Genomic DNA, 17,117 nt, shown 5'->3' with positions numbered 1-17,117 from the left:
TAAATGCCATAAAGGCACACAACATATCTTTTCACACTAAAGGATATATCAGCATGTAACAAAGATCACTGTAGGCAGATTCCAAAGGCAGTTTTAGGTCTACAACTTGCATTAATTTATTCACTTAGCAAAAGCTAAGTTCTGCACAAGTTGACATCTCTCTTCCAAGAAAGCTGCCAGAGCTGGCAGGAGCAGACTGCTTCTAAACTGCAATGACTGAGCCATTTGTTTGGTATCAGTTGCAGGACTGGTGCCAACCTGAACACACAGACATGAACTAAACTGCCTAAGGAATATAGGCACACATAAGATTTAACACACATATATTTACTACTTAATACTGAAGTTTAAAAGCTCTGAAGAAGCATCAGGACTGGAAAAAATCCGTGCATTTATGCAAGTCTTGTTTTCACAAGAACATGAGTGCCAACCTAGCCAAAAAGCTCTTTTAAAATCTTGTATATTATTTTAGATATTTCAAGGAAATTGCCTCAAGCTGTCACATTTAAAAGTAATGGCACACTCTTCTAGTGTTTGTCACATGTATATACATATCTACATACACAGACACGTGTGTGGGCACATGTATACATACACACTTCTTCTTGCTTTATTTCCTTAAAACAATTATTTGGAATCTTCCACTTCAATTCTTCATGAATTAAAACATTGAGGAACAGTACACAGCGGATTTTTTTTTTCTAAATTGGGTATGAATTTGTAGCACAAAAGGACCTGTATTACACAGTCAATATGCTTTAACCAGAAACATGAGCTCTGCCAGTAGACTCCAGTATTTGTTTATTATTTGTCCTTGCTATGAAGGGTGCAGAGCAAAATGGGAAGACACTTATATTTGTCTTCCATAGATGTTCAGCTTTAGATTCACATAACAGATTTGAAAAACAATTCTAGTGTTCAAAAATATACCTTTGGGGGTTTCTGATTATCTCCATGTTTATTTGGAGTCATTTAACGAACATGAACAGCAGAAAAGAAAATGGCAAATGATAGAGCATAAAGTTGAAAAACCAAACTTCCTTTTAAGATGCACTGAATTGCTTCCTTTAGTTGGAATCAAAGCCCTCAATAAGTACTATAAAGTGACTTAGGCCTTTGTGAAATGAAACCCTTCTTATTCACTAACCATTTGCTTGCCAGGAGGGTACAAGCCTACTGGACACAATGGCTGCATTTTCCACATGGGACATGCGGAAAATGCACACACAATAATATGCATTTCCTCTCATCCTATCATAGCATCTGCCTTTGCTGGGGAGGCTGCAGTGGGAGCCAGGAACATTCCCTTCACACAAGAAAAGGCCATTTTTTGGCTGATATTGCAACATGATGTTTAGGATGACACAGTTTTCCAATAGCAACAGGATTAAACAATGCAACTACTATACTAGTAAATTTTAGTACAAGTAGGATGTTCTGCCAGTCAGAAGTTCAGTAGGTGAAAACAGCCAAAGATGACACTGACCTGGCAGTAGTTACCAACTGAAAAGTGGTGATGAATTTACAGAGTGACAAAGCCTTAAAAATTACAAACAGAATCCAGAGCCACAGTAGCAAGGCTGAACACTGAGCACCACAGTAGAAGTTACACACAAGTTCCCACACATACACAATCCTGATCATACGTTTAATAAATAAATAAACAAAAAGAGAGACTGAGGCAAATTAAATGAGAGTTGATTAAGGGAACAAGCGGATCATGAATCCTTATACCTCACCAAATAAAAGCCCAATAGTACCTTATCAATATAGATACAAGGGGAAAGAACAGGAGCTTTCTAAAGTAATAACAGCTCATCGAAGACAAAAGGCTGCATATTTGCCTCAAATAAGTTTAAAGTGCTACTTATTGAGGAAACTGCATTTATACAACAATATTCTAGTGGAACAGGACAAATAAAATGGAAAATCCTATTATTTTAGACAGAGCCCAATGTGTTTATAATACATTAATGATGGGATTTGTGGAAGGTATACTTCCTCAGAGTCTGTGAATGAATGGAAGTTTCAATTTGTTAAATACAAAAGCATTGCCAGTTTATTTTCTGTATTGATTAATGGATGCCAACAGCTCTGTTTAACATCTCTCATTATTATTATACTACTCTCAGTATTTTTCCCCAGTGCACAAAAAGTAATAATTATACCACAAAACATGAAAAAATTCTTTGAACGGTTTATAAAAACAGAGCAACTCTTTACAATTCCATTTTATACTGCTCACTACAGCTTATTTTCCCATATAACTGAAATACTTAACCCAGCAATTATTTTTGTTACCTATGTACATGGTCATTATGGATATGACAAGGGCAAAAAGTTACTTCATTTGTATAGGCTAGTATCTACTCTACAGAGAAGGTTAGATCAAACTGACTAATGTAATTAAAGTCAAACAGAAATAACTAAATAAAACTTAACAAGGAAAGAACAAATCCCTTCCTCCCTCCAACTCAGGGCGTCATTTTTTTTCTTCATTTCAAGTTAGAAAGAATACAGAGTGTACCTACACTGAAGGTAACATGGCTATTAAAACTAGTAAAAACATCAGCTCGTTTGTTTTTGTTGGCCACATCACGGATTTATGATGGTACCCTCAAAAAAATCTTTTTGGAGGCCATTTCCAAGGAAAGCATTATGTCCCCAAACGATGTTTAGCAATGAAAAATTAACAACGAAGTTTTTTACTAAAGTTATGAGTTTAGTACTAAACTAAACATTCCAATAAGCAACAGCAAAGTTCTTTTAAATTGACATGAGCAGGAAGTTCCTCCAGTTCTGGACTTACCCTGCAGGAATGCTACTTGTGAAGCATATTTTTGTGTAAAAAAGAAGGTACCACCAGCATTGAGAAATACAAAAAATTTGACTGTTCCTACACTCAGGAACATATTTTGACCTGATTGTTCTGAGGTCCTCAGTTAGATTTTTTTGCCTTCTCAACTCAGGAAATTTTATCAGCATTTTATCAACATTATACATAGCTAATGGAAATCCCATTGTGATCAAGGTGGATGATTAAGTAGGAATAATACACAGACAGTGTATTATTCCTCAGTACACTAGGAATACACAGACAGTGAGTGAATACTATAGTGAATACTATAGAAAATCACTGGCATATTTAACAGAAACAAAACAACATTCTAATGCTGGATTCTCACATGGGGACGAGGGGCCTACATTATCAGCCAGTCCTAGGTGCAACAATTGCTATAGTAACAAACAGTCTCCGGAAAAAGTAAGTAACAAATTGACAAGTATTTAATGGTCTTTGTATCATTATTCGCTTCCCAAAGTGGAGTAAAAAGGCAAATGCCAACTTAACTGCAACTTACCTTCGCTGCGTTATACTTAAAAATATAATTAAATACTTCTACACACACATATGTATATACACACATCTACAGACACAGAGAGAACTTCAACATCATGTCCTATTTGCCTATTTCATGAGGCAAAAACTCATGAAAGAAGTCCCACTTGTGTGGATGAAACCCAGCCACAAGCAGCTGATTCGTAATAGCTGTTTTCTAACTTGCCAAACTCAAAGGCAAGTCAGTCTGTTACTCTAACTTACCTCCTTCCAGTATTTCCCTTTCCTGCTTTAAGCATTCACACAATCATAGAATTTTCAAGGTTGGAGGAGACCTTCAAGATCAAGTCCAACCATCCATCCAGCACTACCACTGTAACTCATAAACCACATCACTCAGCATCAGATCCAGATGCCTCTTAAACACCTCCAGGGACAGCACCTGCACCACTTCTCAGGACAATCTGTTTCAATGCCTGAATACCCTAGGAGTGATAACTTTTTTGTAATACCTAATCTAATTCTCCTGTCTCAGCTGAAAGCCATTTCCTCTGGTCCTATCACTGCAGGGACACTAGAAGTGACAACTCCCACCTCACCACAGCCTCCTTTCAGGGAGTTGCAGAGAATGACACAGCTCCCCCCGTGACTAAACAAACCCACCTACCTCAGCCATTCCTCATAAGACACGTTTGACAGTCCCTCCATGAGCCTTGTTGACTTTAACTGGACAAGCTCCAGCACCTCAATGTCCTGGAGGTGTCAGAGGGGCCAAAACTGGACTCGAGGTGCAGCCTCAGCCACGCCAAGTACCGGAGGGTGATCATGTCCATTGTCCTGCTGGCCACACTGCTCTGGTTCAGGCCAAGATGCCACTGCCTTCTTGGCCACCTGGGCACACGGTGGCTCACACTGAGCTGGCTCTCAACAAGCACCCCCAGGTTTGCCCAGCAGCTCTTAAGCCAATTCTCCCCCAGCCTGCAGCGCAGCAGGGGTTTGCTGAGACTAAAGGGCAGCTCCTTATGGAGCCTCAGGGAGTGGTCCTTGACCCACTGACTGAGTCTGCCCAGGTCTCTGTAGAGCCTTCCTACCCACGAAAGGATCAACACTCTCACCTAGGAAATGCGCTGTCTACAAATTTACTGAGGGTGCCCTCAATCCCCATGTCCAGACCACGAATAAAGATGTTAAATAGGACTGGCATCAAAATCAGGCCCAGGCAAGCAGAGCTAGCAGCCACCAAATGGATTTACCTCCATTCACCACAACGGTCTGGGCCCAGCCATCCAGTGTTTTACCCATTAAGCAGTCCCCCCATCCAAGACATGAGTAGTCAGTTTTTCTAGGAGAAGTACAACTAAAGTAATAAAGCCACTGCTGTTCAAAACATTTTTCCAGCCATGAGTTAGGAAGTCAGACTGGGCAAGTTGTTGAGCATACTGCAAAAAGAATCTTAGCTCACTCAAGGCTCTCTGCCCCACAAAGACTGTATATCTTTTATATCTCATTCCTGTGATAGAGTTGCCACCTTCAAGCATATATGTCAGCACCACAGCATGGCTAGGAATTTAAGAACAGAAAGGTGTTTATTCTAGGACTTTATTAGTAGACTAAAAACTAAGGCTAAAAGATTTGGAAGCGGGAACATGAGCACCAGCTTCCTATGGCAAGGATGGAGCAATGCCCAGTGCATAGGTTTGGTACAGAATTCTTTCTTGAAAGTAAAAACAACAATCATTTTTTGCAAGGATGTAACAGACACACTCCATAATTCTAAGCAAGCCTCAAGTATTAAATCCCACAAAAGAAATGCATATACATTTACATGTCCCTATTAGACCCTTCAATACTATATTTTTAAAAATTATTTTGTACTGTTTGACCATATTTTCTATGGTAGTCAACTATGCTCAGTTAGGTGCAGTTTTCCTCCCTACCAAATGAAGAAAAAATAAATCACAGAAATATAGCACAGAAGAAAAGGATGCAGAATACTAGCCTCTGCTTTCATTCCACCACCTTGCAGGCCAGATTCATACCCAACATATTATTATTTAAAAATAACAAATATATCAAAAGCACATAACAAAACTGTTTCATTTGATGAGTTAGGCACTTTCCTAAAAGCTTAGTCATCATCTACGTTTTTTGTAGCTAAATTCCCTGACTTCTAGAACTCAACTGCACTTCAGAAAATTTTTCTCCAAACTGATAAAAAATGGCATAAAAAGTCATTGTGTTTTGTCATGATCAACAGTGGAAACTTGTGCAATTCTGGTAGGATAAGAGCTGGTCCATAAGATGGGCCTTTTCATGATGAAAAGTCATTATGATAATAGGTGTACTACAGTCTGCAGCAGTAAAGAAAAAGCTTTCAAGGAAGGCTGAAAAAAGCTATGTTGAATTGAAGGCAAATATATACAGAACAGAAGGACACAGATCTAACCAGAAAGATAAATTTAAAACAAACTGAAAGCTAAATTCTTTAGCTTTACAGTAGAGAGCCTGCAGTAACTACTTGGAAGCACAGCTTATTCTCCAAAGGACTTTGGTGCTCTCAGAAGCTTGGTTATCACCTAGGCACAAGCTTTAAACATGCATATGTACACATGCACATTTCTGTGCATGCAGAGCTACACTGTATGCCTCATGTAGCAGCAAAGCCCACATGTATTTCCACCGCTAAAGAAATGCTGCATTTCTTCAATGCATTTGTTTGTAAACCATGAGGAGCTCATTCACAGATGCTGCACTCAGAAAGGACCCCATAAACAAGCACCTCTCTTATAACAGCAAATGCAGAGTCAAAATAGCAGTGTCCCTGGTGATCAGATTTTTGTCCTTCAGGTGTTAACTTGTCCCTGAAATGTTTGTAAAAAATAATAATAATTAAAGAATAAAAAAAACCCAAAAGTGAAACAGTTTAGGGACTCAAGTGTTTTAAAAGCATGGCAGTGCACTTGAAAGCACTCCTGAAAGCATAAAGGCCTTCAAAGTAACAAGCACATACACACAAGAAAAACCCCAAACCAACCAAACAAGAAGCCTACCATCCTATTTTAAAATTATTAAAATGAACAGCTTCAAGTTTCTAAATAAAATAGCACAAACCAAAAATTAAAATCAGACAGACATCCTGTCCAGTCAGAACTTCAGGTTTCAGCTTTCAGTATTCAACTGTATGGTTAAACCAACATACTACAGAAGACTTATTTTAAGCCTCTTTTAAAATATTTTTAAATGTTCATCTTACTAAAGGTAAAACTTCAACAATGTGTTGAAGGTATATCTCAAGAGTACTACATAAAAGATAATGAAAATGTAACTCAACACCACTACATTTAAAAAAAAAAAAGCTAACTCCTTTCCTAGGTTCATTTTAAGACTAAATCATACATAAAACAGCATCCAAGAAGCCTGTATCAGCTACCAGGCTGCTAATCCTCCTCCAGAATTTCCTAAAATTATACCTCTAGTTCAAGATGTTCTTTATTTTCGAAAGTATATGAGTGCTTTAAAAGATTTCTTACAGGCATGCCAAAAATCTTTGCTTAGAGTAATACCCAGAAGCTAAAAATATTGCAGCAAGGGTGGAACTACACATTTATTTGCTCCCCAGCTCCAAATATGTACTAAAAAGTGACCAACCTGGCACTCATATTGAGCTTAAATTAGTACCCAGCACTGGTCTGATGGAATAAACTCCTCAAAGCTGGCAATTCTTGCTACAATTTTAATACAAGAGGTACTTCAAGTATTTTGTGTTATTCCATGCAATGAAGTAACTAAATAAAAACATATTGCAGAGAATATGGTACAGCAGCATATGCTGATGATGAGTTAATATATGCCTTCTCACATAAGAACTGAAAAGAGCTGGCAAGCGCTTTCGTAATGAGAACCATAAAATAAAGCAAGAAGACTTCAAATGATCCAGCTACATTTTATGCCTAGTTGTCTACCTGAAGAAAACTCCCAAGAAAAATACAAACTGGAAGAGTAGCTAGGAAGCTTATTCTTCTAAAAAAAAAGACATATCCTACTGTAGTATTCCACTAGGTTTCAAGAGTACATTTTATAAGTTTTTATTTCAAATAATTTTTGTAACTCCCTCAGTTTACAACTTCCAGTCTCTCTCTTTTGTGAGCATTTTCTATTTAAGTAGAAATATGTCTTTTGATCTCAAAAGATGTGAAGCTGGAAAGTCAAAGTCAGGAAAAAGTTATCTCTGTGAGATTTTTCTGAGTTGGGTTGAGAAGAGACACAAAGAATAGTCCAGAACAAGAAACAAAACCCATCTACACTGGGGGTCAGGAGGGAGCAGGAGGAAACAACTTGTGGACTGTCTGTGTCTGAGAAAACTAAACACACTTTCAGTAACTCTCTACTATTCCATTTCAACTAACACTAATCTTCAGAAAGGCTATAGGACAGTTTAACAAAACTATTAGCCAAAGCATGACCCATTACCACAATCAGATCTGTACATGTAAAATACAGTTATTTTAGAACTTATAGGAAAAACTTTGAAAGCATAGGTAATTCTGGAAATATCTATAGAAACAAATGCTTCCTGTGTGATTAGGTTTACTTGATTTTAAGATAAAGTAGAAAGCTTTCAGAAAATAAAATTAAACGTAAGTGTTGCATCATGCTTTGCTTCATAAATTCACTTAAAGTTAGCACTAATGCAGTTATTCATCTGTATTCTCATTCTAAAAATCAAGCTTATTCTTAGTACAACAACAGAGCACTGTAAAGACAGATGATCTGATGAGTTTAAATGAGATATGTCTATCACAGTTGTGCCACAATTGCATCAGCTCATGACAAACACTCTTTTAAACACTTGAACACCTAGACTTCTGCAGTAGACATCTGTGGAAGTACCACCTACATATATACAATACCACAAAAGTCTTGAGAAAATACTTCCAAAAAAATTAAGGCAAACTTGAGGGAAAAAATCCAACATGGTCAGCTTTAAACATTCAGAGACACTGAGACATGGGTCAGGATACACATATGCAGAACTAAATACACAAAAAAAGTTTAGGAACTTTTTTTCTTCGTGTCTGTAGGATCCTTTAGTAAGTCAAACAAGAACTTACTATTAGAGGAAAAGCTTTTAAATACTTGCTTTAAGAATATTCAAACATTTGCAACTGACTCAAAAACGGCTAGCTAGCCATTCAGTCCTCCAAACAAAGGGCTGCTGTTAGATAAAAATACATTGGAAGGAAGGTGTAGCCATGCATTTTTCATACCAGGGACATGAAAATATGCCCCAGAAAATAAGCAACTTGGTAACTCAGCACCAAGTCACAATTACACAGCTGTAAAATTCCAAAATGGCACAAGTAACATTTCCCCTTGGGGCAGGGCAGAAAACACAGGACACTAAACCTGAAAACGAGACAGGAATGTAAGAGACCTTAGCACTCAACCAGGTGAGAAATGGCCTTCCTAAATGGCTCCATGTATCAGATGCCCTCATACAGCAGACTACAGTCACAGGTTTGTGTGTTCTTCTGCACATCTCCATGGTAGCTATGGGAATGCTATCCATCACAAGGATACCAGAAAAGGTATCTCCAGCTCTTGCTGTTGTGCTGAGCCACATGAGGAAACACCTATGACTCAGAAACATGCAAGTATCAGGAATGACTCTGCTTTCTCACCATGACTTTCCTCAACTTCCCAGCCAAGCTGATCATGACAGGATCAAGAAGAGCTTAGAAGACAAGGAATCCCCAGGATTTATGAAGACAAGAGAGGCAGGGCCCTCAGGCCCTCCACAAATTCCCCACATAAAAGAGCAAATGAATGACAGGAGGTTATGTAGAAAGCCATAGGAAAAAAAAAAAAGCAGGAAATCTGCACAGCACAGTCAGGGCTGGCAGCTGAAGTGAGGACCAGGCAGAGGCACACAGGGCAAGAGTAACGACCCAACTTGGCACCATGGTTAAAGCAACAGGATATGCATTTAAGGATTTACAATTATTTGTATCATGGGCACACAGAAACACTACACTACAATAGTATGATTTTTCTAAATGGGTGAGAATCACATAAAGTAAAGAAATTTGATATTGATAGTTAACATCACTAATCAGGTAGATGTTGGTAGCAACGAGTTAAGGCAGCACACAAGCAATCCCGTATCAGAAAATGTCCATTTATGCAAGAAGTTCTAAGGCCTCTGGGATCATCTGATTTCTCTTCATATACACTTAGAGACCCCTACTGCAGGGGTCCACTCTTCTACGCATTTTTATCCTAGGATCACTGATGTTTTCTTAAAGTATTGGCTGCAATTATGTAACTACCTCATGTCACTGTCTGAATTCAACAACTTAACTGGGGGTGGAGCACTGCTGCTTCAAGACTGATCATTTCAGTAGCCAATATGAGCAAAATACCATCCTATCATCAAAGGCACCCACGCCTCTAATGCTTCTGTTTGGTGCAGGGTTGAACTCAAAGCTTAGTACAGATCTTCACCAAAGAGAGATAAAGCCTCAAATGACAGATTAAAATACAACAGAAAGGAAGTCTTAGACTAAAACAGAAAATATAAAGTATTTTTAGAAGAAGAAACATAAAATGGATTACAAAGTTCTAGTACCACCACAGACAGTCAATATACCAATGCACTGTAAAGGAAAAGTTTCTGAGTGCACAGCTTGATCCAAAGAGGCATTTTCCCATGACATTTACTGCAATATTTACTGTAACTACTGGGAATCAACAACAAACAGGATAATTGAGAGCTTTTTTAGTAAAAGAATGTTGCAGTAATGAGACTGTATTCTATGGCTGTCCTTGAACTTTGGAAACAAAGGAGAAAAAAGCAATGGGAAAAACAGATATATCGTTTATGTGGACTACTTGTATGTACAAAGTACCATATTTTCTTTCAACATCAACCTACACAATACCAAAGGAACACTACTGTATGGGATGCTTTGGAGGAACATAGTTTTTAATTCTAAAGTGAACATAGCAAGATAATCCTTATGAGTCTCTTCTACCTTAAGATACTGCATGATTTTCATCCATAGAAAGGGAGAAAAGGCAACAAAAAGAAAAGCTTTGCAAGCATTTGAATATATGTTACAAATACATCAATGAATTGTCTTTAGACAATTTTTATGCTGCATTTGACATTTTTTAATTTCTAAAAAACACATTCTCTGACAGTATTTACACCCTGACAAAGTCTTCTTCAGTTGTTATAGCCACTTATTTCATACACAGCATTTCTTTTAGTCATTTTATGGAACTACAGTATTTGATCTGTTCAAATCTCAGGTTATAAATTACAAAATGGTCTTCTGAAACCCAAAATATATTTTTTAAAGGCGGGGAGGGTGGTGGGGGGGAAGCAAGGGGGAAGGGAAGAGAGATAAAGCAATTCAACCTTTATTTCAAATTGTCCTCTATACTCAAATCCCAAAACAAGGAAGTACACAGCATCTGAGCTTTTTAGCTATATTTTTGTTTTAAAATAATCAAAAACATTGACTCACTAAAATCAAGCTAATTTCTTCATTCCTTTAAAATAAAAACTTTTGAAAGCTTCAAAATTAGTGGAAGAGAATGATAGTTTGAAATATAGATTCTGAAAACAAATCAAAAGGCCTGATTTGGGAAAGCAGAAGATGCTATGACCTTACAAAAATGAACAGACTTCTTACAGAGATACTTTGGACAAATTTGTTGGGTTTATTATACCTCAATCATTACAGTATCATCAAAACTAAGGGTAAATTAAAACATAATTGAAAAAATATACCAGAACAAGGGTGGATCTTCTGTAGAAAGACAATGATCCATCCAAAATACACTTCTAGCAGATACCTTCTCATGAAGACGGAAATGGACTAGATTTAGGCTACAGTTCAGCTGTTGCTTTCAAACAATTTGAATCTAAGCTGCTGTCAAGATAGCAGTTCAACACTTTGCTAGTCCTTTATTCCTGTCTAGGACCACCTCTTTTTCTCCTGATGCTCATGCTCAGCAAAGTGGATTCTCCCCTGTTCCAGCCCACCACAGGGCTGCCCAAGTCCAGCAGAACAGGACATCAACCAAAAACAGACACTAACTCAAGTGTCCTCCTCTTTCTGTCCTCCATTTTTCACAAGGACCCTAAAAACACTGTCATTAGATTCCCTCTCTCAGCAATCTAATGACTAACTCTTTATTTGGAGTTTAGGAGCCCCATCACCAGACACAGAGAGAGGCTCATCGCTTCAGTTGTGAGTCACTTGGCACGTGGGAGTCTCAGTCTTTAGACCTGGCTTCAAATCTGGCAGAACTAGAATTTAACTCTAGAAAGCTGAAAACATAAGAATGGCTCACTGCAGGCCCACAAATATCTTCTTATCTTATTCATTCTTGCAACAAAAAGTAAAATTAAAAAAACCCAAAATTTAAAAAAACCACCAAAATAAAAACCAAAAACAAAGTTGTTACCCTCTTCTTGTCAGCAAGCATATTATGCATATAAGCTACCATATGCTTCTGGCTAGCCCTAAGTCGCAGCAGAACAAACCCTGACAGGCAGCCAGTCAACTACACCAGCTAAGCCACACAGCAAAGATCAAGCATTTCAGGTTTTCTCAGCAACTCTTTGACTTTCCGATCCAGTTCTTATAAAAGAAATCTAGAAAAAATCTAGAGGCAACAGTGATTCAACTCTTCCGGAGCTAAAAAGCTCCCATGAATTTTAAAGTAACTGTTTCCAGTTTACATTGGTCTTCACAAATACATACAAAATACAAATTATTTATCTTACTAAAATCAACTAAGTTCATAATAATCTTGAAGCACAACAGGACTCAGTTTATTACTTACATAGAACAAGAGGGCAAAAGTGCAACTGGCTATACAGGAAGTCCTGGTCCCAATCTTAGATTTTGTGCACATGTATCTGAAGGAATATTCCCCTTCTAGCACATAGAGAGCGTTTCTGATCTAACACAGGAATGAAAAAGCACACAGAAACAGTTTCAGTGCCCCAGGGAAAAATATTACTCTTTTCACCAAATAATCTAGCAATCTGCAACACATAGATCTGCTCGGGTGGAGTATCATACTGTTGTACAGCACCAACTATGCCAAAGCACAAATGCAGCTTCTCTTTCCAGACATCTCATTTCACTCCTTCACATCTAAATAGGTTTAATGCTGGGACAACATCCTAAGCAGCTTTGTCTTAATCATCTGCATTTTCTCAAGCAGCTTCTGCACTGGCAACAAAGATTCTTCAGAATCAGCCAGAAATACTGGTCAGAAAGTAGTGGGGACTATGACAATGCCCAATACATTTTTTCTTTTATTCTCTATTACATAGACCTAGGTCCTTCAAGAGCAACTGACAACCAAGACTGGTGTCACTATTCCAGATCTCATACAAGCATGAGTTTTTTTCAAAAAGTTTGTTTTCAGGTCTCAATCCTACCATGAAAAACTGAGCTTCTGGGCAGCCATATAAACCAGTCTCCAAAACTGTATTTTTTTTGTTCCATCCCCCTTAAGATCAGTGCTTGGAGCCAACACTTCCTGACATTCAACATCAAAATACATTATAACCATGGTGACAATATTATCAGTTTTCTTCCACAGATTTCTCCCCAAGTCAAGCCATAAAAACAAAACCAAAACCCCTTCCATGATACAACTGTCAAGGCAGAATCTTAATGCTGCCACCTTATACAGATCAGCAAGCCTCACATGCCCACAACGGCTGGAAAATAGCTTTGTACAGACACAGCCCAAACACATCAGAGTGTACGATTAGGCTGAAGATGTACCACGCAATTTGGATGTCAGATCAGGAACCACCAGTCCTATATAGTTCTACATGGATTTCCATCAACACCATAAATGCCTTCCCTTCTCTTCCAGAGCCACAGGTATATTATTTCACAGTAGCATTTACAACACATAATGAAGTAGGCTCGAAAAGCATCTTTCTATTCTAAAGTAGATTTGCCCCTCTAAGATTTCTACTTAATTAGTACCAAGCATGCTGCATTTTCTTTTGTTCACCTGTTTACATACACTGAAACCTACCAAAAACATTTATAAATGGTCACCTTTTCCTGGGCCATTCAGAAAAACGCTGTTACACAAAATTTTTTTTTGGCCTCTTTCTGTGGCCCATTTAAATGGATTTTTCCTGATTAATGGAGGGAGTGCCACAAGAGCAAGCACATATTAATATTAAATAACTGGTCAAAATAAGTGAAATAATATTTATCATATTAGGTTTCACCCCTTACCCTTTCTTGTAGTTGTATGCTCAGCCTATTTTTATCTATGAAGATAGTCTTGCAAATAAAAGTACAAAAAAAAAAAAGACAAACCCAGCCAAATAACACCTATTTCTCCTTTTGTAAATAACAAACTTGAGTAAGATACATCTGGGTAATTAAGAAAATACAGACCATTCTTCAAATGCTACAATGTAAAAATTTTAAGAGACTGAGATGCAGAGCAAACAGATATGCTTCATGCTTGCCTAAACTTGAAAAGATCTGCTTAAAACAATCTGTCATGAACAGTATATATACCAAATGCAACAGCTTCCTGTCAAGGATTGTTTCAAAACCCTCTAGATAATGCTCTAGCAACTTAGAGCATAGCAACACTTACAACATGGCTGCAGTAAATTGTCACCAATGAAAACTGTAGGACACAAGTAGAAATAAATATGATTACAGCAATATGCTGTGAATGTTTTCCTCTCTTTTTTCCTTACAGTCTCTAGTTCACATCCTGATGCAAGCACTGGAAGATAATTACGGTGGAAAGAGATTGCAGATACAGCTACTTACCTTGCAAGATGAAAAACTCTGTAAACAAACAGCACACTGCTAATTTATACTGTCACTTACCTCATAGGACCAAACGCACTGAGTTCCTCCAAACCTCCGGACACACCTGCCCACTTCCACATCCTCATGAGTGGTGTACATTTCTCGAAGGCATTCACCTATATGTGGCACCATTCTGCGGAGAACTTCCCGGCTGAAGATCATGCCTGGCCCTCCCATGCAGAAATTTTCTCCAGGCTCCAGCCCGAGTTTTCCGAGTTCTTCAATATTACCCAGACCAGTCTGCCCCAAATACAGAGGTTTACTGCTGTTCAGTGAGCGAAGAAACTCCTCCAATTTTTCACCTGAAAAAAAAAAAGACAAGATTTACTGTTATTTGTCTGACTACTCTGCCAGCCATCTCTTTTCCTGTACTTCAAAGTTTTATAAAAAATGTAACAGGTACCCGAGTCAGAGGAAAGGAGATATTCCAAAGCAATATCCCAGACGTCACAGAAAACATCCTGAGACAAGTTAACAGTTTTTTTTAAATTAACATTACATTTTCCTTCCAGCCACAAGCTGGAATATGGCCAGAACTTAATTTTTGACAATGAACTTGTTCTGTTCGAACAATACTGATGGAAAGCGTTTGCTAGTATAGAAGTCCCTAAAGTTGGACAATTTGGACACTATAGTTCCAGGCTGGGAAGGAAAGGGAGGTGATGGGAAATACCAGGTAAGATTTATTACATTAATTTTAGAAAATACCAGAGCCAATCTAAATTAACTAGGAAAACCGGGTTTGATTACAGACTAATTCTTGAAAAGAAAATAAAACTCTTGTTAGTTTCAAATAGTTCCAGTACTACAATATTTATCATCACTTAGCTAGTTATTTTAGGAAATTTTAATATTTATTTGAAATTAAAAGTTTCTGGATTGATTTAATTTGGTACCATGTAATCAGTTAAACACAGGTTCAGTACTCCATTGAAATGAGCTCAAAGAAAACACAACTTTAGCCTGTAACTGAATGTATATACATATACACATGTATAAGTCTGCAAATATTTGACAGGTGAATGACAGCTGATGAGCAGGAAGCCTATTAAACGATTCAAAAATTAAGTGACAAACAGGGAAGGGTACAGCCACCACCAATGAACTTAAAACAGTGTAAGCAACCAATCTCACAACCTGGGCTTATGCTTTGAACTTCAGCTTCCCTTTCGTAAGCGCGGGACACGGCACAAACAATGCTAGCCTCAAGCGCAGACCAAAAGGAAGAAGGCTGTAGAACATCACGTCCTAACGGCGCTGCGAAACTCGCACGGGAGCAGGGCTGGTGCTTCCCGGAGCCGCTCGCTGCACGGAACAGCAGCTTCACCTGGAGCCCGCGGCGGCGGCGCTCGCCCAGCCCGGGGTCGAGGCAGGCGGGGAGCTGGCACCGGCGACAGCAGCGCTCCCCACGAGTCCTGCACCGACTCCACCGGGGGGCCGGGGCGCGGCGCGACCGCCAGACACGCCGCGGTCGGGTGGTGAGTCCTGCAGTGCCCGCAGCCCGCCGCGCCCGGTCAGACCTGACCCTCTCCACCGGACCACAGCGGAGGCTCGTCCGCAGGATCGCCACGGAAGCGAGGGAGGGGACGGCCCAAGCGGGACCACACGCCCATGCAAAGGACCGCTCACCGAGCCCCGCGCGGTCCAACCCGCAGTTTTGGCTCTCCAGTGAGTCGCGTCCTCCGCAGAGACGGCCCGGCCCGGGCACGCCGGGGCTCCCTCGGGGATGGGGCGGCTCCCCGTACCCCGCACACTGGGGCTGGAAGCAAACGCCGGCGGGGCGGCGGCAGGTCGAGGCGCCCCATGCTCTCCCCACCCCAGGCGGGAACCGACCCACGGGGGGACTCCGACGGGCTCCCAGACACCGCTCCCCTTCCTCCCTGCCTCCCGCCGGCGGGATGCGCCCCGGTCACCTTTTATGTAGACGTCGTCGTCCGCCCGCATGAACCACTCGTACTTGTCCAGGTAGTGGTCGTGCATGTACTTGATCATCATGAAGGACTTCTTTTGAGGCGGGTAAGAGTCGTCCACTCCCGGCAGGGCAACGACGGGCAGCGGGGGCATCCCGGGGGGCGCGGCGGAGCCCTGGCTGGAGAAGAACTCCACGCGGCCCGGCACCGAGGGCGCCCACGTCCGCTGCGCCGCCACCGCCCGACTGCCCAGGTACTTCTGGGCCGTCATCACCCCCACGTAGAGAAAGTTGCGGGGCTTGGTGCACCCCTGGGCGCCTCCCCAGTCCCCGCTCCCGTTGTGGCTGCTGCCAGGCCGGCCGCTCCGCTTCTCGCCGCCTTCGTCCTCCTCCTCCGGCTCCCCTTCCCCGCCGGCAGCGGGGCTGGAGACCGTGCCCTCCGCCGCCGCCGGCGGTAGCTCCCAGGGGCTGCTCCTGAAACTCGTGCCGCCCAGGACCGCCGCTGCCCCCGGCGGCGCCTGCTGCCCGCCCGCCGCCGCCGCGCCCCGGGCCGCCCCCGGCCCCGCCGCGCGGCCGTAGTAGGAGCAGAGGCTGGCGCCGCGCCGCTTCTTCTCGCTGAGCTCGGCCACTCTAGGGGCGATGAGCCAGGAGGCGGCGGTGAAACCCAGCACCAGCCCCAGCACCACGCTCAGCCAGGGTCTCCGGGATCGCGCTGCCATGTCGCGGGAGGGGCGGCTCCCGGAGCAGCGCTACCGCCGCCGGCGTCCCGCTGGAGGCGACCCCCGTCCCGCGGCGGCCCCAAGCGCGGCGTCTCCCGCCGCGGGTCCCTGCCCCGCCGCGGCGGCCCTGGGCGGCTGCGCTGCTCCCGAGTCAAACTTCTGCGGGCGGCAGGGCGGCGGAGCAAGAGCGGCGGCGCCTCCGCTCCGCTGGCACCTTGTCCCCGCCGCGGCTGGTCCCTCCCTGCCCCTCCCACCGCTCAGCCTCC

At 41.4% G+C, this 17,117-nt stretch overlaps 1 protein-coding gene across 1 annotated transcript in view; it reads right to left on the bottom strand.

The window, feature by feature from the left end:
* The window catches only part of CHSY3 (chondroitin sulfate synthase 3), a 380,460-nt gene extending 363,609 nt beyond the window's left edge, over window positions 1-16,851 (bottom strand). Inside the window, exons 1-2 of the mRNA XM_054286888.1 lie at window positions 16,137-16,851; window positions 14,242-14,525 (exon numbers count right to left, since the gene is read on the bottom strand). Coding sequence (XP_054142863.1) covers window positions 14,242-14,525; window positions 16,137-16,851 — 999 coding nt within the window. The remainder of the gene's footprint in view (window positions 1-14,241; window positions 14,526-16,136) is intronic.
* Window positions 16,852-17,117: the final 266 nt, after the last annotated feature.

This window comes from Melozone crissalis, unplaced genomic scaffold, assembly GCF_028551555.1.
Source record: "Melozone crissalis strain CALT ecotype California unplaced genomic scaffold, PUWL_Pcris_2 ptg000005l_1, whole genome shotgun sequence".
Taxonomy (NCBI): domain Eukaryota; kingdom Metazoa; phylum Chordata; class Aves; order Passeriformes; family Passerellidae; genus Melozone; species Melozone crissalis.
The sequence above is the reverse complement of the archived record's forward strand: the minus strand, read 5'-3'. Positions and strand labels throughout refer to the sequence as shown.